The sequence below is a fragment of the Canis lupus genome, chromosome X, assembly GCF_011100685.1.
Source record: "Canis lupus familiaris isolate Mischka breed German Shepherd chromosome X, alternate assembly UU_Cfam_GSD_1.0, whole genome shotgun sequence".
Taxonomy (NCBI): domain Eukaryota; kingdom Metazoa; phylum Chordata; class Mammalia; order Carnivora; family Canidae; genus Canis; species Canis lupus.
In genome coordinates this window covers 50,899,199-50,924,134 of record NC_049260.1, presented here as the reverse complement: position 1 = coordinate 50,924,134, position 24,936 = coordinate 50,899,199, and the positions used below count along the sequence as shown (strand labels likewise).

Sequence of the window (24,936 nt, the reverse complement as noted above, 5' to 3'; positions counted from 1 at the left end):
GCGCCCTGGGCCAAAGGCAGACGCTAAAGCGCTGAGCCACCCAGGGATCCCAACCACTCACCTTCCAACACACACACACATGAGTTCTTTGGGTAGACTAAGAAGCCCCTTCCCCCACAACCCTAATTTTGGTCTAGTTTTTTCAAACAGCAGGAAAGAGGCCTACCAGAATCTCTATAGTAATTACCCAGCAGCCTCCCTAATGGCCCATGCAATAGACATTGTTCCATAATCCAAAGTAAACCCTAAAATTGTACCTAAAATTCTAGTAATATTTAGAAAATCAAATAGGGCCAACTCTTACCTACCTTAGGTGTTTTAGAAAGGATCTATTCCTCTGATACAGTCACATATATATATATGCTGGCTCCATATACCAACTTATCAGACACCAATATGGATCAAGTCTTGAGATTATTTTCATGCTTGCACATGTGTGTGAAAGTGAGTGAATGAGCATGTGAGAGATTTTTTGGGGGGGAGGATGGGGAGGCAGAGGCATGCAGACAAGTGAATGTGTAATTACCATTCTGTACAGCAAGACCAGTGATAGAGGTAATCAGAGGGAACTGTGGAAACATAAAGGGGCACTCAGGCCATAACGTAGAAAACAGAAGGGCAAAGAGTTTTTAGAGGAAGAGCTGACATGTCCTGAGATAAATAAGACTGTCACAGGAAAAAAGATGTTAAACGGAAAGGGAAGCGCAGTGTTCCGGTTAGAGACATAGCATGTACAACAAGGACGCAGAGGCAAGAAACACAATGCATGCCTCCAAATGCTACATGTAAATATATAACATGTGAAAACTGTTCTTAAGGTACAAAGAATCCAAGTCTCCTTTCCCAACCTCCACTCTCTCCCTAGAATTTGTCGGAAGAGAGTGAATTATAGACCATTTCAACACCACAATATTAGGCACCAGATCACCAGATTAGGGGGAAAGTTGTTCCACAGGCAGAGAGAGAAACTCCTGAAGACAAAGCCAAACAAGGTGGCCTAACATAAGACATACAGATAGGAAGCTGGCTGTGTTCTGCACAGCCCCACCAAAGTACCAGATTAGCGTAATGAGTACTCCCTACCCTAGCTCCCACAAACCTGGGAGGAACCACTCTCCAGACCTCAAGGAAGCCTAATACAACCCATTCAGTCCATACAGAAAACCTGTCTACCTATAGATAGGCTTGGAAAAGCAATCAGACGAAGATTTCCATTGTACCCACACCCCACCACACGTACACACACAAAGAGGAAGTGAAAGCTACCAGCACAGCAAGGGCTTGGGCTGGGCCTCAGCCACAGCTGCCTGGCTTCTGCAAAGAGGCGGGGCACACTGATTTCACAAAAAAATTTGCTGTCTTGAGTAAAGTTTCCTTTTTTTAATTTATTTATTTGTTCATTTATTTACTCATGAGAGACACAGAAAGAGAGGCAGAGACATAGGCAGAGAGAGAAGCAGACTCCCTGCAGGGGAGCCTGATGTAGTACTCAATCCCAGGACCTCAGGACAATGACCTGAGCTGAAGGCAGATGCTCAACCATTGAGCCACGCAGGTGTCTAATCATTTTCTCCTCTGTACATCCTCTCTTCTTTCCACCGCATAACATTCCAGTCTAACCTGGGTCTCAATATAGCTCTTCTTTCCCCCACTCCCTCCTCCTGAGATTTTCAAGGCTCCCAAGAGTTGAGGTTCCTCTTCACAAAACAAGACATGTCCATATAGATTCTCAGTGCTCCCCAACAGGCTGCAGTGTAAGGTACAGTGGGGTTAACTACAAACTGGGCCAGTAATTGGCATTATTGCTTCAAATATCAGTTTCCTCACCTATTAAAAAAATCACACAGAGATAGTGCTACTGCACATGGGAAGCACACTTACAAATTAGAGGCAAAACCTAATCAGGGTCCTAAAATTTTTTTATGTCAAATAATTAAAGATGGCATAATACCATGAAAGAAATTAAGAGCAGCAGGGTATTTATCAAGCACTTTCAATATTCCAGGCACCCTCCTAGATGTATTTTCACACTTAGGAGCTATTTTCTCTCTCATAAATCCCAAGGAAGTGGGTATCATTATTACCCACATTTTTAAAATGGAAAATTTAGGTTCAGAAATGTTAAATGCCTTACCTAAGGAGGTCATACACCTATAAATAGTAGTTGAAAATGACTATATAATTGACCTACTTTATTTACCTTGTGGCTACCACCCTTCCTTTCTCTCGAATCACCTTGAACAATGCTGACCAGACCCCCACCCAAAAAAGTCACAGGAAAACCTGAGGCAACTCTACTTGGAATGCTCACCATTGTCATGTTGAAACTATTTAAGCTAACTTTACTCACTGACTATCCACAAATATACTTCAATCATTAAGGGTAGAAATATCTTGGGGCACCTGGGTGGCTCAGTAGTTGAGCATCTGCCTTCAGCTCAGGGCATGATCCTGGGTCTGGGGATGGAGTCCCACAACGGACTCCCTGCAGGGAGCCTGCTTCTCCCTCTGCCTGTGTCTCTGCTTCTCTCTCTGTCTCTCATGAATAAATAAATAAAATCTTAAAAATAAAAGAAACATCTTTGCATATTCCACAAGTCTTCTATGTTGTTTGGTAGAGGTGTAGGTTATTGAGGACATTAGGGAAGGGGAGAAGAGGAGCATCTCTGATGAATGCTACTCACTCCTGTGTGCCCTGTTCATCTCAGGTCAGGAAGCCCAGTGGTTGAGTCTCCCTAGTAGTCTGGAGTTGGATGTGTATCCACAAGCCTAGGTGTGTTTGGGGAAGGGTAATCAGCAGAAGGGAGAAGAAAAGGCATTCCAGAGCAAATCTGGTTCAACTCCTCTTAAAATTATGACCTTTCCAGAAGAGTGACTCAACCTTGGCACTATACTCTCCCCATTTCAAGATTCCCAAAGACTTGGCATGAATCAGCACAGGTGCCTGAATAGGCATGTACCCCACATAAACACACAAGAGCTAACAAAGTGGAAGCCTTCAGAACACTGGATGTAAGGGCTACATATAGAGCTGGGAATGTCTCCATGTCTCAGTAATCCTGTCACTAGAGTTATACTATAGTATCATGCCCATAACTCCAAACAGTTTCAGTGTCATACTCCAAAAGTACCAGGATTCCTTCTGTTTAGGCATGATCTTAGAGGAACACAAAGGAGGTATCTTCTCAAAAACCTAGGCTGGATTTTAGGAGGCTCAGCAAAGCAAAAGAAAATGTGGGGGAAAAAATAGGAAGAACTAGCTCCAGCTCTTGAATCTTTTGTTGAGTATAGCTTTGGACTTCTGTGTTTTCGTTTTCAGATCTCCTTAATTACTATCAACAACAGCTGCATACTTATCAGATTTAGGGCCATCTGAAATGAAAAGTTAAATCTTACATAGGAACAGTGAGCTAGAAGAAAAGCATTATCTACCAGGTTTTTTTTACCCTAAGGATACAATCTTAATTCTAAGCCTCGTGACTAAGACCCCAAGTGTACACAAGAAGGAGACAGAGTGGTTCAGTTAGTAATCAATGTAGAGAGGGCAGGCTACAAATAGTTCCATCTTAAATCAGGATTCAGAGGCCCACCATATGTGCATGGCTCAAGAATGAGGTGACTATAAAGGTATCATGAGTTTACAAGACACCTTTGCCCAGGGATGGGCAAACTGCTTCTGTGAGCCACATATGGTCTCTGTAGCATATTCCTCTTTTTTTCTTTTTAACAATGATTTTTTTCCCTTTTTAACAATGATTACTTTGTGAAACCTATTCTTATGATACATACAAAAACAGGACTCACAAACAAGTTTGCCAACTGCTAGGTTCAACCAAATACTGTCATGCTAATAACTCCACTCACTATCAGTAAGGCCTCAAATCTGAACTAACACCTCTCTTCACATTCTACTTTCCATAAAAGATGGGCAGCAAGGGTATTATCCAAAAGTTAGCCAAAGATAACTGGTCCAAACAATCATACACGGTAGGTTACTCCCTTCCTAAGTAAAACAACTGGGAAAAAAAGTAAAACAACTGGGAAAAAATAAGCAATAAGCTTAGAGCACTAACCATCTTCCCAAAAGGCTCATTTACATACCAGAAAGGCCCTGGGTCACACTGATTCTCCTCAGTAGTAGGCCTCAGGCCAGAAGCTGAGCCATGGAGAGCCTTGCCCCTAGGCCTCTGGCTCAAACCCCAGGCCTTGAAGAATAATAAGAAGAAGAACAAAAGGGACCTTCCCAGCTGACCTTTAAGGGCTCAAGAAATTAATGGACATGTGTGGCTTGCTTTCCCTCCTATCCCTTTAGAAAAGGTTTAAATAATAAAAAGAAATCAAGTCAGAGATGCCAAACTCAATGGGAAGGAGAGCTAAGAATGAAATTAATGCCAACCACAAAGCTCTAAGGCTAAAGATCCCCATTAGTGGTCAACACTGCACACAAGCCTTTCTCCTCTGGACTAGGTCTAGGATTCTCAGAGTCCAGTTAGTACTTCTCTCATAAGGAAGTGGTGAGAAAAACAACCATTCAGGAGTGCCCACCTTCACACCTCCCACTCTATGCCCTGGATCCTCACATTTACCTCTCCTGTAGAAAAAAAGAAAAGAAAAACATGTATTTTGAAAGCATGTGTACCCTAAAAATCAACTACTACTAAAAACTATGGACTTCTGGATACAAGGGATACCACTGATGGCCAATGCTCATATGTAGCTCCTTTCTCCCCATTAGCTTCCAGATTCTTCCCTCAGGAGATGGAGGGTTTCTAGAGAATCTAGTTGGACTCAACAGAGGAAACAGGAGAAGAAAATTCAGCAGCTATTGAGTACTTGCAAAGTGTGAGGCAGGGTATTGGATAGTGAGAATACAAAGATTATAATAAGCCCTTACTTCAAGGGGTTCCCCATCTAGTAGTTAAAAAGATATAATTATTGGATCCCACAGAATGCAGTATATGTTATATCCACTCTAAAGCTGTGGTCACCTTTCTTCTCATATGAAAAGTTCCTTTGGAGGCTAATGGGTGAAAAGAAACCAAGATGTCCTCCTGGCATTGCCTGGTTCTCCACCGTCATGTGCCCCAGAGAGGATTTGGAACAAAATCCCCTTTTCTACCATAGAAAAGGCTATGGCTCAGTGGTTGAGCGTCTGCCTTCGGCCCAGGGCCTGATCCTGGGGTCCGGGATCAAGTCCCACATCGGGTTCCCTTCAGGGAGCCTGCTTCTCCCTCTGCCTGTGTCTCTGCCTCTCTCTATGTGTCTCTCATGAATAAATAAATAAATAAATAAATAAATAAATAAATAAATGTCTAAAAAAATTAGCTGCTGCTGATTTAAGTGGGTGCTCTGGCTGTTTAAAAAAAAAAAAGCTTATGCCCTAACTGGAGTGTCACACATAAAACAATGAAAAAATAATTACAGAATACATTGTGATATGGTGTCAGGCCTTGTAGGCTATACTTCTAAAAGTATAGAAGTAGCAGGGCCTGGGGCCTACTCAGGTGTAAAAGCCATCTAGCTGAAGCAGGAAACAAAACAAGCAGTCTTAGGTTCCCAAGCACCTTGCTTTGAACAGAGGGCAGGGTCCCAGATCAGCACTTCTATACGGAGCTGAAAAATGAAGTCATGGGGTCCTTGGGCTCTTACTCACCAACTCCCTATAATGTTCCCACTAACTGAATGCCTTGGAACCCACAGAATTACTCACTTCCCATCCTGTCCTATCTTTTCTCCCTACCACCACTGGTCTGCACATGCCCAGACAGTGAATTCTTGCTCTAAAGAGAGCTGTTTACTTCCCAAATCCCCAGTTACTTTGAATCCCACTCCTTCCTCCAGCACTTGTGGTGGGGGAGGGAGCACATAACTTCCATCTCATCCAGGCCCAGGGACTAAGTTTAAAGACTGCCCAGTTGAGCAATCAGGGCCACCTTTACCTCCAGCTACAAGAATGGAGTGAAAAGATCCCTGGACAAATCACAGCTAAGTTCAGCTCTATTCACGTGTGGGCACCGGCATAGGCCTCTACTTTTCTCAGACTCCATTTTCTTGGATGTAAACTGAACATGCTTTGATTGAGTGCGTAGTTATCAACTCTAGCCCAACATTAGACTAGGAAAGCTCTTAAAAATGCTGATGCCCAAAGCCCTAAGCCAGAACAATTGCCTAATCAGTCTAAACATGCTTCCCAAAGCTGGCCAAGACCAACTGCACAGGAAAGCTAGACTTTCCCAGTGGCTCAGAAGATAAGGAACCTAGCTGGTCCCATGTAAAACTCAGCTCCCTACTATAAGAATAGCAGCTCTAACAGTTAAACTCGACCTTCATTCTAGCACCTAGGGCCACTTGGGGAATGAGTTCAAATTTCCCCCTTTTTCTAACCTTGCTTCAGATCTGCAAACAAAAAAAATCAAAATCAAAATGTATTAGCACTAGTAAATTCAACCTCACATGCTCTGAAATCAAGCAAGCATTATGACCTTTCCTTCTTCTAAAGGACCAGGCCTATCTACCATTATGAACTAGATTTTATATTCCATTTGCCACTTCTGGCCCCTATGGCCCAATTTTAAGGAACTCACATCCTAAACAGAGGGGATGGTAACAATGGAGAACTGTTCTTCCTGCTTCCATAGGCTTTGGCTGCTCTAGTGACACATTCCCATGTGACAGTGTCACATTCCTGAGGGCTTACCAGCTACTTGTGATCAGGAACTATCTGGCCAGGGACTATACTAAACCATCAACTTCATGATGCCATTCTATCACCTGTTTCTGATAGGTTCCCTAAAAACTACCTTTCCAGAGTATCTCTTCCTACCTAGACTGAGTCTTACCACCTTACCTGCCTATCCCTCCACCCAGTAATGCTACTTAACATTCCCAAAGCTTTTCTTTCTTTTTTTTTTCCCAAGGCCTTTCTATGAAGTTCTCCCCTCCAAAATCCAGACACACATGATCTCAAGGTCCTGGGATGGAGCCCTATGTAGGGCTCCCTACTCAGTGGGGAGTCTGTTTCTCCCTCTCTCTCTGCCCCTCCCCCACTCATATTCTCTCTCTCTCTCTCTCTCTCTCCCTCTCTCCCTCTCTCTCCCTCTCTCTCTCCTCTTTCAAATAAATAAATAAAATCTTTATTTTAAAAAAATCCAGACATAACTGACCACTTCCAACCTCTCAAAGCTGGTAGAGCTGACTCTTGCCCCAGTTCCCAACAGAATGAGAACTTTGCTGAGATATGGCCACTATCCCCTTACCCAAGGTGGGGCAGATCAATGTCCATTGTTGGGAGAATATAACATTTCTGAGTAAATCACAGACTTTCAGAACACAAATGGTCCTCAGAGATTAGGCAAACTAACTCCTTATAGAACCACCTATGGCCCCAAAAGGCCAAGATTGCCCTGGAAAGCTAGTGGCAGAGCCCAAACAAAGCTCTCGCTCTTCTATTCCTAAACTAAAAGAGTGCCCTTTTCACAATTTCCCCAATACCTCCATTCACTAACAAGTTTGATCAATGCTCATGATCCCAAGGTACAAACAAGACCCTACATTAGCTAGGTCAAAGCAGTCCCCCAAAATACTCATTTCCTAACAAGTAACATCTATGTGTTCAGAAGTAAGGCAAAACCAAGTAAGTTATTGGCTCAACCAGGTGGAAAGCTCAACTAGCCTTGAAGGCAGTAGTCTGACATTAGCAAGAATGGTGATACAGGATACCATTCTTGCAGACAAGAGTCAGGCCAGGCCCCAGACAAGCAGAACATAAACTGACAGGTGGATATCCATGCACAAATCCCAGTCACTAAAATCCTTTCTAAACTTTATTCTTGACCCATAATATATTAGAAAGAGAAACTAAAGAAAGATTGAGCAACGATTGATATAGAGGAAGAACCCCATGTTTAAACTTGAAACTTCCTTCCTAGCCTTAGAGCTCTGGCTTAACCATGACTAGAGCTTAAGTCCAGGCCTTTGTGAAACAACATTTATCTCCCCTTCCCACACTCTACCTTATTATATGGAGTCTAAAACTAAAGTCTTCTGTATCCCACTCAAGTCCTGTTTCCCTTATTCATTAGCTGAATAATTGTGCAGAGTCCCTTAGCCTCTTTGAGCCTCAGTTTTCCCATATGAAAATATGGGGATAATAATTCCTATCCTGACAAGTGGAGAGAGCTAATGAATATCACATGACATAGTAACTGGTAAAAACGGTTTTGACAGCTATGATGCCTGTCACAAACATAGAGAATTATTAGTATTTTGTTGGAGACCTTTTTGTTTTGTTTGTTTGTTGTCCAGGCAAGGGATAAGGAAAGCTAGGAACACTGGAAAATAATTTCAGGACAATGCCAACCAACCTGTAAAAGGATTCCTTCAATTCACATCTGTCAAGGTTGTTTTAAACAGGGAACTACTTGGAAAGCAGGCACCTCTCCTCTAAACCTGTAACTCCCTCCAAGCTTTCTAACCCACGTATTTCTTTTTCAGAGCTGCTCAAAGCTAGAGGCTCCAGAGGAACTTATCTAGAGGGGTCTCTAAGAGCTCCTTCAAGAGCTCCTCAGTCTTAACACTCCCTGAAAAAGGCTTAATTCCAATACAGTGGGGAAAGGAGAACTGTTCAAACTCACCCTGGAATAACATCTGTGTAGTACAATTTCATACGTGGTCTCTTTTACCTCCATTCTTTGAAGGGTTGCCTCCCTCTCAATCCCAGTCTCATAAATTCATCACCCCTGCCTGAGTTCACAGCCTGGAAGGATGGTACTGGAAGTACCAGGAAAGTAGAAGCCTATTTCTTTTCTTATTCCAGAAGCCAAAGTCCATTATTTTCTTTGTGGTTAAGGTCAGTTATCCACATCAACATAAGAGTAGGACCCTATGGATAACTCAGCAGGAGCACCCTAACCACTTTCTGTCTGGGAAATTGTTTGGAAAATATTTCCCTACCTAATTATTCTTGCTTAGACTGTCAGATTCAAATATTCTTCCTTGGTGTGAACGCTACCAACATTGTGTGAAGACATGAAAAAAAGGGAGTGGAAATTGTCTGTGAACAAGCTGGCCACTCACAGGTAAACAGGATCTCCAAGGTATATAAGAGGAACAACTCCTCCCCATTCCTTGACACTACTCAGTTCCATTCTGCCAGGGCCCAGGTGGGTCTACATTAGCTAATTTACAGTAGGCCACTGGAATTGTTGTTTGGCTTTCCAGTAGATTTAGCCAAAGAAGCCTGAGAAAGACAATCCAACTTGACAACAGTAGCCATTAATGCATCTATTCAACGTATATTTGTTGAGTACCTCCTCTATGCCAGGTACTGTACTAGGTACTGGGGATACAATAAGTAGTGGGAAACTCTCCCTGTTCTCATGAATTTTACACTCTTAGTGGAAAAGAACACACTCCTGAGAGTCCTGACTCACTATGGGACCTCAAGCAAGTCCCTTCCCTTTGTTGTGTTTTATAGTTAGGAATCTTCCATGGATTCATATAATTTGCTTCCTTTATAAAACAAAATCCTGGGGTAGCTTGGGGATTTTCAAATGGCCAGAACAGCAGCAAGAAGCCATGGTAGTATGTGGAGAAACAAAAGCAGACTAGATAGAGCAGAATCTCCATCCAAAGACCTTGATCTGGCTTTGATGGCTCCCCATGAGCTATTTGCCCAAGACAGGTGGGATATTCTTCTTTGAATATATAGGCAGTGACAGACACAGAGACCTGTCCTTCTAACCATGGCAAATTTGGAGCCAGAAGGCCTGAAAGGTACCCAGTTTCACTGCAGCTTCCACAAATATTTCCACCTTCCTTGCATACCTTCCACTAAAGCACTAAGCTGTAGGGCTTGCTCAGGGAAACCATAGCATCTCCCATTCTGGGTTCAGAGGCTTAATAGGAACTACACATAAGAAAGAGCTCTAAGAGGATAACTGGAAAAGTTCTAGCATATCCTAGGCCTTCCCTTCTTCCCTTGTGGCCCATATCTCACAGAGCACTTTCAGATGCATTAGTGGATGAATCTTCACCATAACCCTAAAACGTAGGGTGCTGTTACTCTTTCCATATTGCAGACATGAAACTGAGATTTGGAATGATTTAAGAAGTTTGCACTGGTGGTTGAAGGCCAACAATACTCTCTCAGCTGCCTCTCCTCCCTATTGGTGCTAATGCATTTTTTCCCTTCTCCAAGGTGTATTTTTTCCATTACTAGTGCCTAGTACCTTCTACCAGGTTCTAATTCAACACTCTTGGATCCCTTGCATACATTACCACTGCTTCTCCCTCTCTATGTCTGTCACTGACTATACATTCTTCAAAGACTTGCCCATCCCTAACCACCTCCACCTGGATAAGAGCCCCTTCTTGAGGCAAGGGAGTTAGAAACTTTCAAGTCCACGAGTTTACTGAAGAAGAAAATCTGGGAACCCAGAGGGTTGCTACTCTGCATGGTATGTATCATAACAGAAATTCTTATGAAGGAAGTACAGTCAGCATACAGAAGATGGTACAAGTAATACCACCTAAGAGTATTAAAGAAAGCTTCCAGTAGAGGTGACATAGAGTGGAAGGAGGTAAAGAAGACACACTTGACATTTCAAACTGAAAGAAAAGACATATGCTAGAGCTGAAAGATATAAAAGGCATGGCTTACTTGGAAAACCATGATCCCACAAAGCCATAGTACAGCATACATGTGGAGAGGTAAGTCCAGAAAGTAAGCTAGGATGGAGCCAGGTTTACAGGCAGCCCGGGTGGCTCAGCGGTTTAGCGCCGCCTTCAGCCCAGGTTATGATCCTGGAGACCTGGGATTGAGTCCCATGTCAGGCTCCCTGCATGGAGCCTGCTTCTCCCTCTGCCTGTGTCTCTGCCTCTCTCTCTTTCTGTGTCTCTCATGAATAAATAAATAAAATCTTTAAAAAAAAGTTTAGACATTCTTTTCACATATACTGCAATGTTATTAATACTAGCAAATGCTGGGAGTAATCTAAATGGCTCCTAAAAGAGTAATGTAAAATTATGGCACAGCCATTGGATGGAATTTTATAAAACCATTAAAGTGTTCACTTTAAAAAAAACTAAACAGCATTTATGTAAGTTTTTAGTGATATATTAGGTAAGGATAATGTAGCAGGATTTTTTAATGTATACTATGGCTGCACTATGGAAAATTATATTACATATATGAGCTATGACAAGAAATATACATAAATTGCTATGTTAAAATGGTGGATTTATGGAAGATTTCTTCCTCTACTAAACTTTGTCATATGTCATGTTGGGTTTTATAAAAAGAGGAAATATAAAATTAGCTATTCTTCTTTCATTTGACTCCTCTTTCTTTCTCCCCTTCTCACTAATCCACCTGCTTCCTTACTCTCCCTCACCAACAGTCATTCCAATCTACCATCTGAGAGGCCTCTAGAAAGGAAAGGCTGACAGCAAGGTGGTTGTACTCAGCAACAAGTTCCTACACAGCCTGGAGGCTATTTCTGCCCGATATTGGGGAAGAGTTTTCTACCCAAAAGCACTACCCAGCTCTACCCAACTAAGCCTTCTTTGGTTAAATTGCCCTAGGAACTTGTTCCCAAACAAATGAAGACAAATACCAAGAATACTTCTATCATGCCCTCCCCACAGAGGGCACAGGGTAGGTAAAGATCAAATTCATGGCCAACTCCTAGATGGCTGAATTATAGCCTAGGATCCTTGATTCACAAGTAAGAACTATACAAAATAGTCAGTAAAGAGGAAGAAGATGGGTAAACAGATCCAGCCCCAAAACACATAATTTCTAGGACCTTGCTTATGTCCCATCAGCCCATTAGGCCTTGACAGGAAATTCAAACTCTTCTTTGATCTACAGGTCTAACACCAAAGAAAGCCATATTCACAAAATGCAGGATCAGTTGAAAGTTTAACACTAGGCGTGCAGCAATCTCCCTCACTAGAAATTCCTCCTCTCCTTTCCACCCAAGTCCACATCACCTAGCTCTCCCCATCCAAGGGAAACATAGATATTAGTGACTCAGAGGAAAAGGAAGGGGACCTTAGCAATTTAAGATTTGGCCAAAAGCAATTTCATAGCCCTAAGAAGAGGGATGTTGTGGAGGAAGGGGGTAAGGGAAGTCAAATCTCATTTGCATTCAGTTTTGGTTTGTTTCTTAGCCTCCCTCTTCCCTGCTTGAACAATGACAAGGGTCTTCTATTCTTCCTAGAGTCACTAATGACCCAAAATAACCAGCAATTGTGGTTTTCAGGCCAGATTCCAAGGCCCTACCCAAGGCACTTAGTCAACAGTTGTCTCTCCAAGAAGCCAGGATGCCCACAGTGACTCTGTAGTAGGTGGATCTAATACCTCCAAGCAGAGCTCACTGAAATAAAGAGGGCTACTTACACATGGATAGCTGGGTGGGGGGGATGATGTTCCCAATGTTATTGTAAAAAGTGGGCAACTTCTCCAAATAGTCACTGCTGTCTGTTCTGTTACACTCCTTCCAAAAAGCCTTACTATCTTCTTAAAAACTGGCACAAATAATCAGAATGTCAGGAAAAAACAATGTTCTCCTGACAATAGAATATTAATATTAATAATGTTAATATTTTACAGATATTAAAACTATGGCCCATAGAAATGACTTGCCTAAGGTCACACAGGCAGATACTAAGAAGCAGATATCCTGATTAAGTACGTTATTCTTTTCATTGCACCATTTATATTAAAAAGCATTAAGAAAAAAAAAACATCTAGAGACGTGTCTCAAGCTTTAAATGTCAAAAGCACAGGTCTTATAACCTAGGGCTAGACTGCTCAGGACTGAGGATGGGAAGCAGGGGGACACTGGACTCATTCCACTCAGGAAAGCCACGTGAAAAGGTTAGGCATACCAAAGGCACACACAAAGAATTTACTAACTGGAAGGCTTTACCTACTCCAAAGGAATAGTTAAAGATGCTGAGACGCCCAGCATGACCCCGCCCCACCCCCACACTCTGAGCCTTTTTAGATTAAGCAAGACTACCCTTAGGCTGTCAGAGATCTAAGAAGTTAGACAGGGGTGGCCAGACTGGGTCACCAGAGCCAGGAGAGATAAAAAAGAATGAGGAGAAATGAAAGCAGGGTGGAAAAATTACATTATTCCAGATATCTTCCATATTTCTCTCTTCTTTCCCACTTTTCCCCCACCTCCATGAAAGAGCCTCAACCACCTGCTCCAAGCAAGCCCTACACCAGGCAAAAAAGAAAAGTTTGCAGGTGGCACTATATAAACTATAAAGAGAAATGCATTCCTTGTACCAAAAAAGAACGGGACTAGTTGAGGTAGCAAAGGGCATTTGAGGGGGGAGAAAATAGCCAAATAAGGCATACTTAACTGGTAGGGAATTATCAGGAAAGGGTCCAAAAGCTGACGTCTCAAGGAGGAAGCATTTAGTCATTGGTTTCCTCTGGCAACTGGCCTAAGGCCAGGAGGCAAACTCCCAACCTTAGGAAAATGTCCAGGCTATTGCAGAGAGAAAGACAAGCAAAAGAGATTTTTCCCCAAGCCTAGGTCAGGCTGTGCTGGAGCCTAGCTTTTCAAGTACCAGCAGAGAGGTATAGTAGAACTCTGAAGCAAAATGCCAGATGTTCTCACTAAGCATATTCTAGATTCACCATGACCCAGGTGCCAAGATGAGTAAGAAACCTGAAGAGGACTCTGATCTACTATAGTTACATATTTCTGATATTGTTATAGTTTCATCTTAGAGAAAAGAAAATTTCAAAGGCAAAGAGGTTAAGTGAATTTTGTTCTCAGCAGGGAATTTCTGAGTTATTAACATCCTAGGAATATCTACAAAAATGTTTGGAGAAGAGTTTTGTTCACTTAAAACCCTTGAAGATAGTGGGGTACCTGGGTGGCTCAGTCAGTTAAGCATCCAACTCTTGATTTCGGCTCAGGTCATGATCTCAGGATCATGAGATCAAGCCTCCCATCAGGCTCTGTGCTCAGTGCAGAGTCTGTTTAAGATTCTCTCTCTCCTTTTCCCTTAGCCCCTCCGTCTGCTCATGCTCTATCTCTCTCTAAAAATAAATAAATAAATACATACATACATACATACATAAATTCTTAAAAGAAAACACCCTTGAGGATAGCAAAGATTGGTACAACTTAACTGATGACACTCAAATTGTCTATTACCTTGACTCCCACCCTACAACTCCGTAACACGGATTAGTCAACCTCAGTCAAAGATTACAACAGATAAGAACTTCTTGGTGTACTTCATCTAACCTTCAGGTTGAGATTTCTGAAAAAGGTTGGGGGATGTGGGAGGGAGTGGTAGACGGCAGATTAGACCAAGACAGCAAAATTAGGAACCTTATCTAAACACACTACACTGGAGAAAAATAAAGTCTTGAGCCTTCCCAAGTATCTTTTTTTAAAGATTTATTTATTTGAGAGAGAGAGAAAAAGAGAGAGAATGACTGGGAGGGGCTGAGGGAGAGGGAATATTAAGCAGACTCTGCACTGAGCATGGATCCTAACACGGGAGCTTGATTCTCAGGACCCTGAGCCAAAAGTCAGAAGCTCAACTGACTGCATCACTCAGGCACCCCCCTCTTCCCAGGTATTTAAGGGAATCCAGAACTAAAGAGAGGAAAGGAAATACTGACCAAGCCTGATAGGTATGCATTGTTCCCCCTTCGAGGCGCTGACCCCTGTCACCTCCCAAATACATATCCAGGAAAGGATTTTCTTGGGATTATACTTTGTTTTGTAAGACACCAAATGCCCACTTTTCTCTTTCATTAGGCCCTAACTGACACTCTGTAACACAAAATACCTACATGGGCAACAAAGACAATAAAATTTATTTCAGTTAATTCACCCAATTTTAGAAAATCCAAAGTGCAGTCTTTCCCCAATAGACCCCTTCAGAACTATTGCCTCTAACTGACCATACAAAGAATAACTTGGTCTGTCTAAGCTTACTTACATGTACTCTGTGGCTCTCCTGGAAACACCTGAAGGCTTCCTTCATTTCAGACAAACTCACTTTCTTTCTAAAAATGATTTTATTTATTGATTTGAGAGAGAGAGAGAGAGAGCAGCACTAGCAGGAGGACAGAGGGGGAGAAGCAGATGCCCTACTGAGCATGGATTCCAACTTGGGGCTCAATCCCAGGACCCTGGGATCATGCCCTGAGCTGAAGCAGACACTTACCCGACTGAGCCATGTAGGCCCCCCAAACTCACTTTCCAAAGAGCATTAGACTAGGGTTTATGTCCACATACCAAAACCACATCACTCTCCTACCCAGAACAGCCACCACTCCCAAGGATACACTTCAAAGTCCTGTTCATGTCCCATTAAACCCCCTTCCCAAAATCCATAGAGATTGCCATATAAATATATTTTTCTCAAAATGTTTTTAAGTGAGCTAGCCCTAAATCTCCAATTAAACAGAAGATCTATGAAGGTAGCAATTGTACACTCCCGTCATTTATTTGTACCCCTTATAGTAAATAGTACCTAGCAGCCACTCAATAAATGGTGAGGATGCAACTGCCTGCCTTCTTTCTTATCCATTTTACCTAACACATGGTTGGGTAGTTCGATTCCATAAGTAATTATAATAACTAACATTTGCATCTAACTTATTAGATGCTAGGCATAGTTCTAAGCACTTTACACATATTGCCTCATTTAATCCTCAGAACAACCCTATGAAATAGGTACTATTATTATCTTCACTTTGCAGTTGAGGAAAAATGAGGCATACAATTAAGTAACTTGCCCCAGTCTACACAACTAATTGGTCACACAGCTGGGATTTGAGTCCAAGAAGTCTGGTTCCAGAGTCTGTGCTTTTCTCTACTACTCTATGCTACCCTTCTATGAAGGCCTGAAAAGTCTTTTTTTTTTTTTTTTTTTGTAACAGTGCGGGTGGTCTCTACCTGCCCTAGGCCTGGCCTATAACACCTAGAGGTAAGTAGTGAGGGTTGAGGCCAGGAGATTCCAGTCTGATTTCAAATGGTTGCTACAGCAGCAAATACTGCCACCAAAGTACTAATGAAAGTACCATAATGTTCTCCTTACTCAAGAAACAGGTCAAGCTGGAGCACTGAGTCAGATACAGAAAGGTCAGAACTCAAAATTTAGAAAGAGAAAGCAACAATTTGGGTGAGGGGCAGGCAGGAAAATTAAACAGTGATTCTGGGGCCCCAGAAAAACTGAGTCACACGCTGATTGAAACCTCTACAGCAGAAGCTGTTTAGGGGAACTCCACTGCAGCCATCTTGTTAATGTAATCACCAGAGCCAATTCTCTGGAAGTCTGTGCCCCCATGGTGAACAGAGTCATTCTTCCAAGGCAGGCAAGTTAGTGAGAGACTGCTAACTTAGTGATTGGGAAAGCCAAGTTCTCCTTTCCAACTCTATGTGATCCTGAATAAGCTGGCTGACTCCTCTAGCTATGAATATACATAAAAGGAATAACTATACTCCATTAAGACTCTTAGGACAGTTGAGGCCAGTCACAAGCAGGAAAATGAGGCTAGTCTCCTCTCTTTACCTCCCTTCAACACACACATCTGTTTTCTACCACCCACTGCAAACAAAGCAAAAAACTCTTACCTTCCTGGGATGTGCTACAAAGAGTCTCAAACGCACTGTAAGAGCTTGAACCATCCCCATATAAAGTAACCGCTGAGGTCAGCTGTACACACTCAGAAGGACTTGCTCTTTCCATAGCCATAAAACTATGGTCAAGTCACCCTAGTACAAAGGTAGGAAACTCTGAGCACACTACACCAAGTGCCACTTAGAAGGAATATCTTAAAAGTTCCTCCCCTATGGATACCTGGGTGACTCAATCCATTGGACATCTGACTCTTGATTTTGGCTCAGGTCCTGCTCTCCCTAAAATAAATAAATAAATCTTTTTTTTTTTAATGTTCTTTCCCTACACTGGAGGCCAGCTAATTTGAGTTTTAGTCCCAACCTTATTACCATTCATGCATATCACTTCCCTTTGCTGGACTTTGCTGGCCTCATCTAAAACAAAAAAGGTAGAACTAAAAGTTTTAAGGCCTGGTCATTTGGTCTCTGGTTCAAAATACCATGTGAGAAACCTAGACCATCCAGAATAATCAGCTGAAGTGAAGCTTAAGGCTAAGGTCATCCTAAGTAGAGACGCACTTGAAATGTACCTCACAACAGCTAGCCCTCAGATCACTGGTAGTAGATACCTTGGGAAGAGGTCCATTAGCTCCTCAAGGTCTACCAATATCTAACTACCACACTCATAAGGTTAAAAGTACTTTTGAAACATGACCTAGGGCAGCCCGGGTAGCTCAGCGGTTTAGCGCTGCCTTCAGCCCAGGGCCTGATTCTGGAGCCCTGGAATCGAGTCCTATGTCAGGCTCCTTGCATGGAGCCTGCTTCTCCCTCTGCCTGTGTCTCTGCTTCTCTCTCTCTCTCTCTCTCTCTCTCTCTCTCTGTGTGTGTGTGTGTGTCTCATGAATAAATAAAATCTTTGAAAAAAAAAAAGAAACATGACCTAGCAGCTTCCTGACATTTCCATTTCCATTTCCATTTCCATATCCTACAGAGGATATATGCTACTGGCAGCCAGTGAAAAGAAAGGGAAGGAAACTCATGCAGTTGTCTGTTTGTCTGAGGCTCTTCAGTCAAATCACAGCCTTCACAATATAATGTTATTTGGTTTCTTTTTTATTCCTCAGTAAGGAAAGACATACCCCGTTCCCCTCTATAAACTTAAGAAGAAACATCAAGGACACTCATTCCAGTGTTCTTGTCAAAGCTACTAATGAAACAAACCAACTCTCCATTCTAAACTCAGCACGCAGTACTATTTTTTTAGTACTGCAGAGGTACACGGGGACAAAGAAGGCATATTCTAGCAAGTGCTGATAAACTGTGTATTCCCAGCAAAGCCTAGCACACTGCCTGGTACAAAGAAAGCACTCTAATTTTGAGGGGAAAAATGTCTTAAGAAAAACATACAAATGGGAGGCCTGAAGCTGTATCATCAAGGCACTCAGGGACATTAGTACTGGAGTACACTAGAGTGTACTTACTACTTTTATAGTACCCTCATGACAAACTGGAGAGACTGGGACCCTAAAGAAAGAACTTGCCTAAATATTTACTTCATTTAGATCACTTTATTGAGGACAGGGAAGATGTTATTTTTACATGGAAAGAGAAAAAGAAAAATTCTCAGGTCAGTGTTACTTGCCACTTTCCAAATCAATGGAGTCCTGAGCTACCCTTCAAGTTACTGTACCACAAATCAAAACCTGAAAATGTAAGGTTTTTCAGCTCTATCAAGCAGGAAATGGTAAAGATGAAAAACAAAAGCCATCCTATCATGACAAGACCACCTCTCCACTTGATCACCAGGCTGGCCAAAGGAGACCACCTTTGTACTCTTTTTTTTCCTTTGAGGCAGAAGAGTGGGGTGTGGTAGCAGGAAGAAATGATTATGAGTTTGGAAAGATGTACATGATAAACTCAGTTCTATCTTGGAAAATCAGAAACACACTGTTCCCAGCCTATAATAATGCCAATTTTCAGCTACTCTAGCCATTAAAGCACCAATGCTGGTAGTGTTGGTAGCCAGATACTCTCCCTTCTGGAGACCTTGAGTCTGGAAATTCCAGTGAGGGGGACTCCAAGGAAGATACAAAGGAACCTAGACAGACTGTTGCCAAGCAACACAAGTAGAACAGAACTCAGAATAAATGTAGCTGTCATCTCATCTTATCCAGATAGAATTGGATTTGGAGTCAGGAAGAAAGACCAGATGACCTCTAAATATCACTTCACCATCTATTAAAGCACTCTCCTGAAAGGAGGAAGAGAGAAAAGTAAAAATAACACCCTTAACACAAGCAATTGTTACAGGCAGCTAGAGAATAATGGAGAGTTAGCAGACTAGTGGTCAATATCATCTCTGTCACCCACTCACCGAGCAACTTTCCCCTCTACAAAACTAAGTATAGATTAGTTAGTGCCTTCAAGTGTCCTCCTGCCCCACCACCCCCTCTCTGCCCAGATGGCTATTCAAGAAGCAGCCTAAAGGAAATCCCCAAGATGGTTCCTGCTTTATCATCTATGCTTTCACAAAGGGCCGAATGGACTGGAGGAATAAAGCAGTGAAAGGATGCAGAATCCAGAGGCACCCTCTCTTACATATAACTTTCATTCCTAATCCCTTGCCCCACCCTGAAGTCTGTAGGCAGGGCTGGTTCGAGGGTTAAAAGACTGAGATTCTGCCTTCTATTCACAAAGTACCAGTTTAGTGCCACTCGAGTGGCTCAAGCAATGCTAGGAATGGCAGGAGAATAAATAGCCCACACAGTCCCTGTTAAAGTTTAGCTGAATGCAGATCCAGAAGCCTTCAAATATTTCAAGGAGGTGGACTCTATATCTGCCCACATGGATGGTCCCCTCAACAATCATTTGATCACCTTTCTCTGACCTATTGAGATAGGGGTAAAAATCCAGCAAATTGAAAAGGTTTTATTTACCAAGACTGATACTCGAACTCAGACCTAGATTCAAGTCCTGGCTTTGCTACTGACATGCTACATTATTCTAGGTCAGCCCTTCCTTATATGTGGGTCTCAGTTTCCCCATCTATACAATGAGAAGGGTTAGACTTGAAGAGCCTTTTCAACTCTAACAAACCAAAAACTTAAGGAAACCTTGAAAATTTAAAACAATCTCTTTTTAGGGAATCAGTCCGAAATATTCTGTGATCTGAAAAAAAAAATGAAAAAGGGCAGGGAGAGGCAAGGTTTTTTGTTTTGTTTTGTTTTTTGTTTCTTACAAATATCATGGCAGAAAGTGTAGATATCAGTTAAAAAGCTTCTTCATACTGGCTACTAAAGCAAACTTAGGAAAATGGCAAATAGAAGCAGAATCTAAGAATTGGCAGGGAGAGGGTGCAGAGAAGCATGTTTTAACAGATTTAATGGAGGTTGGGCTTACTAAGGGAGACAACTGACTATAAAAGTGAAACCAACCTTCAACAGAGTATGGACATGGTTCATATGAATGAACGGATTTTATTTTTCCACTATCCTTCCCTATCTATCATACTCCAGAAATAGCCTGGTAGCCTAACTAGTGAAGAAGGAACGGAAAATAGGGAATTTCCATCCTTCATTAAAGCTGGCCTGCAGTGAACTAGTGTATGCCTCTGGATGCATTGAGATGAGGAATGAGAAAAGTAACAGGGGGCAGGAACCTTGTGAAACCCCCAACTCTCACCCAGAGACCACCAAATGCCAATGTTACTTTGTCTATTTTATCTGAGGACCAGGAAGGGCTACAAACAGGGGCAGTTTGCTTTGGCCAGGAGAGAAGACTCCACTTCAAGAACCTAATCACTAAGTCAGAATGGAGGGTCACTGAAATAAGCATCAAAAAGCCTGGGTCCTAATCTTGGTAGGGTCTTTTCTCTTTTTTTAAAGATTTTATTTATTTATCCATGAGACACACACACACACACACACACACACACACACACCGAGGCAGAGACAGAAGCAGGCTCCATGCAGAGAGCCCAACGTGGAACTCGATCCTGGGTCTCCAGGATCACACCCTGGGCTGAAGGCGGCGCTAAACTGCTGAGCCACCCAGGCTGCCTGGTAGGGTCTTTTCTATAGGCCCAATATACTCATTAGTTAAAAGAGATAAATAGTGGGTTGGGGAGAGGGCGAAAGTTGTACTAGACAGTCTCAGAGGTCCCTTTCAGGTCAAGATTGTATGGTCTTAATAGGCATGATATAATTACTTCTGCTAAAATTTGACCATCTCTTAAACTGAACAGAATGGAAAATTCTCCAAAGCTTTTAGACTATAAAAATTCATCCCTCTCCTTCCAATTTGATTCAAGTTTCAGTCAATCTCCATAAAAATACCTTCAGCATTCAGGTACCTAGGCCTGACCTCAAACTGCTCATTCTCCAGCCTCTCTCCAAGCCCAGGAAAAGGATCACCACACTATCTTCTTTGCCAATTCTTACTGAGATGGAATGATTAAGGCAACTTTGAGATAATTTCCAGGCCCGTCAAGTTGCATTTAAAGATGAGATATTTTATTTATTTTTTCAGGGTTTTTTTCGGTAATTTTTATATAACTCTCAGTTATTTTTTTAAAGATTTTATCTATTTATTCATGAGAGACACACAGAGAGAGAGAGAGAGAGGCAGAGACATAGGTAGAGGGAGAAGCAGGCTCCCTGCAAGGAGCCTGATGTGGGACTGGATCCCGGATCTTGGGCAGGATCACACCCTAAGCCTGGAGGCAGATGCTCAACCGCGTCCCTCAGTTATTTTTTTACATTTATTTTTATTTAAGTTCAATTTACCAACATATAGCATAACACCCAGTGCTCATCCCATCAAGTGCCCTCCTCAGTGCTCATCACCCAGTTACCCCATGCCCCCACTCACCTCCCCTTCAGCAATCCATTGTTTGTTTCTCAGAGTTAGGAGATATTTTAGAATTGAGGATGAAAGATACCACTAGTGAAGAGAGGTCATGGGTCAAAGTCTGTTCCCAGAGATCCACCCATCTTATTTAGGTAAAACCACCCACAGAGAGATAAACTCAAAAGGAATCTCCTGGAAGAATCTTTGTAATCCTCTGTGTTGGCAGAGACAGTGGACTTTTTTTCCTTCTTTCTCTTTCCAAAACCATTCTCTTTCACTTTAAGTGTGTTGGGGGTGGAGGGACAAGTGTGGAAAAACCCCATGTCATAAAACCACGAACAATTTTTAAAAAGAGAGAATGTAGAAGCACATACTTGTTGAAAATTTGATGTTTCTAATGGACAGGCAAGAAAAGCAAGAATGACTTGGCAGAAAGGCTGGAATACAGCAATGTGACAACAAAATTCAATATACACCCAAATAACCAGGCCGGCCCCCCACTACTCTCCTCCAGGGACCCTCAGACTTTCTCAAGACTACTAGTCACTATCTCAGCTCTACAAGGCTCAGGCAGTCCTCTAGGGAGAGGGGTCTGGAAGCACAACAAACTGTTTGGCCTTAGGGACTCAAGCCAGGGTGGTCACCAGGCCTTCCTGAACAAGAGAAGGGCCTCAGTAGCCTTTTGGTATGACTTGCACAAAAGCAAGCAGGACTCATTACTCAGACAAACCCCTCCCATGCCCCTCCCTTCTGGGCATCCGGCCTCCCTAGGCCCCAACTCCCAGGAGGCTTCTGCTCTTCTCATAATAGCCAGTGGGGTGGAGATCAAATCCTAGAAGCTACCACCATTCTAGAAATGTGTGGCCCAAGAGGGGAGAATCCAAACCCCACAGTCTGGAGGGGATAGGAGGAGGTAAAGAGACATTAAGCAATAGGAAGAACAGGGATCTGTTGGTGGAAAGAAGGAAGAAACCGGTCTTTTACCCTAGGAAGTAGAGCAGAACTTCTCTTCCCAGTGAAGTATTAGTGATCCTAGGTAAAAGCAAACAGCCTCTGATGAGTCCCTCCACAACTCTCTCCTCCACCAACTCTTTCCTCCCCTACTAGTGGGAAACAGCTGGAGCCACTGGGGGAGACTATGACAAATGTGAGTGGGGGTGCAGAATCATCCCATTGCATCTCCCTAAAACCCCCTTGCTTCTTGGTTCCAGAGCCCCTCCTGGACCATGGCCTTGCCCCCTCAGAAAGGCGCCAGTTCCTGATCTGGAGGAAGTGTTCCTCTCCCCTGCCCCCATAGCCTGTCAGGGGCAAGAGGAGACCTCAGGCCCCTATGGAACGTTCCCTACTGTCTCATCCCACACGCAGGAAACTGGAATCTGAGAAAGAGGCCAGTCCCGCCCAGTCCACACTTCTAGCCCGGCAGCCCCTCACACCCCAGGGCTCACCATAGGATATCTCCATTCTCGCCCCTCCCCAACCCAGGCCTTGGGGAGGGCACGGTGTTCTGAGTGAGCGGAAGGCTGATCAAGCCCCTAACCACAGCAAGAGGCTACTAGAGTCAGCTGGAGTTCCCAGGGCGGCAGCGCACATCCCCCTACTCACCGTCTTAGGCATGGTGACTGCAGAAGTGGCAGAGTTGATAAAGTTCGGCTAGTTGCTGTCGGGCAGCACTGAGCATACAGTACACACAGCAAGGATTCTGGGGGCTGGGGGCTCAGATTGGGTCCCTCTCTAGCGTCGGGACAACTGCTCGGCTTCCTGCTAACGGGCCACAACTTCACAAACCCCACCCAGGAAAGAGCCGCCCCTGTCGCGTAGCCGGCTTCTTTATGTGGCCGGGCTTCCGCGCTGCTCCCCGCCCTCGCGCCCGCCTTCTCGCCGGCCGCTGGCCTGGCCCCGCCCAGCCCAGCCTGGCCACACCAGCCTCGTGGGTGTCAGGCTGGGCCTGGGCATTCCAAGAGGGACTCCCACCGCCGACCCAGGTCCACTCTTAATCCCACCCCTTTCACAGCCCCTACACCTTCAAATCCAGGCCATCTGGCCCCACCTTCAAGCAGAGCCCAACCCAGGGCAGCACCCTGGCAGAGGCTTACAGCTTCTGACTGCAAGTTTCCACTAATGGGGAGCTCACTACCTATAAAACTGTTCCCTCTCAAGACAGTTCTGACTCTCAAAAAGTCCTTGTGTGTAGCTGAACTCCTTTTCTCTGTGACTTACCCTATGGATCTCAGCTCTGCTCCCTGTGCCCCACAAAAGTCCCCTACTGCCCCTGATAATTCCTTAGAGGTCTGAAGATTACAGATCCCCCCCAAACTTCTCTTCTCTTGGCTACACTGCCTCAGCTCCACTAACACTTCATTCATTATCTTCTGTATGTCTCCGTATCCCTTTTCCCATCATATTTCCTCCCTGTTCTTACTCAATTCTCATTTTCAACAGAATTTGGCTTCTTTCCTATTTGTCTGCTTATTTTCCTTCCTTCAAATCCCAGTCTTCACCTTCTTCAAATCAATGGCTTGATGCTTTATCCCCTCTCCCAACACATTCATGATTTACGTGTTTACTTTCTGATAAGACTATAATATCCCAGGTTGGATGCACCCTCCGTCCAAGCCTTTGATGTGTCTGCCAGCAATCATTCTACTTCTTTCAAGGTCACAGAATCCCAGGACAATGGAGTTCAAGATTGTAGCAGTTATCTGGCTAGTTTGAGTTTTAAAAAACTAGCTTTTTTTTGAAAAAACCTAGTCAGGTTTTTTTCCTCTTGTGCATAGGCAACAAGGTATGGTCTGGGTATCCTTTAAAATGTAGGGCACCACATAACTCAAGTATGATAAGCCAACTGGGAGAAGTGGAATGGATATTTGAGATGGGTAGTCAGACACCTGGCTTCTAGTTGTAGCTTTGCCATTAACTCACTCTGACCACTGTGTGGCCTTGGGAAGTCCCTTCCCCTCTCCGGACTTGAGTTTCCCTTTTTTAACAAGAAAACATTGGATTCATGGGCTTCCAAGGTCCTTTCCCACTCTGACATTATAAAAGGATGAGAAAGAAAGTAGAATCCTTAGAACAATAGATGAGTGTAGCAGGGTTGCATAAAGACTAGCCTTGCATTTGCACTCAGGAATCAGCAGTCTTATTCCCTGCTCCTCTGCTTTCCCAATTCAACACTGTGCATCAATCAGTGTGTCTCAGTTTCTCTCACTGCTGTCAAAATTTATTGATGTGTGCTAAGGTAAACAAAGTTCCCCACTCAGCTCATCATCAGGGGAATGTAAATCAAAACTACAAGGAGATATCACCTCATACCTGTCAGAATGGCTAAAATCAACCACACAAGAAACAACAGGTTTTGGAGAGGTTATGGAGAAAAAAGAAACTTCTTGCAACTGTTGGTAGGAATGCAAATGTACAGCCATTCCTGAAAACATATGGAGGTTCCTCAAAAAGTTCAAAATAGAACTACCTTATGATTCAG

At 43.2% G+C, this 24,936-nt stretch overlaps 1 protein-coding gene across 2 annotated transcripts in view; it reads right to left on the bottom strand.

Annotated features, from left to right (window-relative positions):
• The window catches only part of MSN (moesin), a 66,522-nt gene extending 43,222 nt beyond the window's left edge, over positions 1–23,300 (bottom strand). For both annotated transcript variants that reach the window (XM_038587583.1, XM_038587582.1), the window contains exon 1: positions 23,061–23,300. Coding sequence is in view for 1 of the 2 variants with exons in the window: in XM_038587582.1 (XP_038443510.1) it covers positions 23,061–23,072 (12 nt within the window). In the remaining variant the exon portion in view is untranslated. The remainder of the gene's footprint in view (positions 1–23,060) is intronic.
• Positions 23,301–24,936: the final 1,636 nt, after the last annotated feature.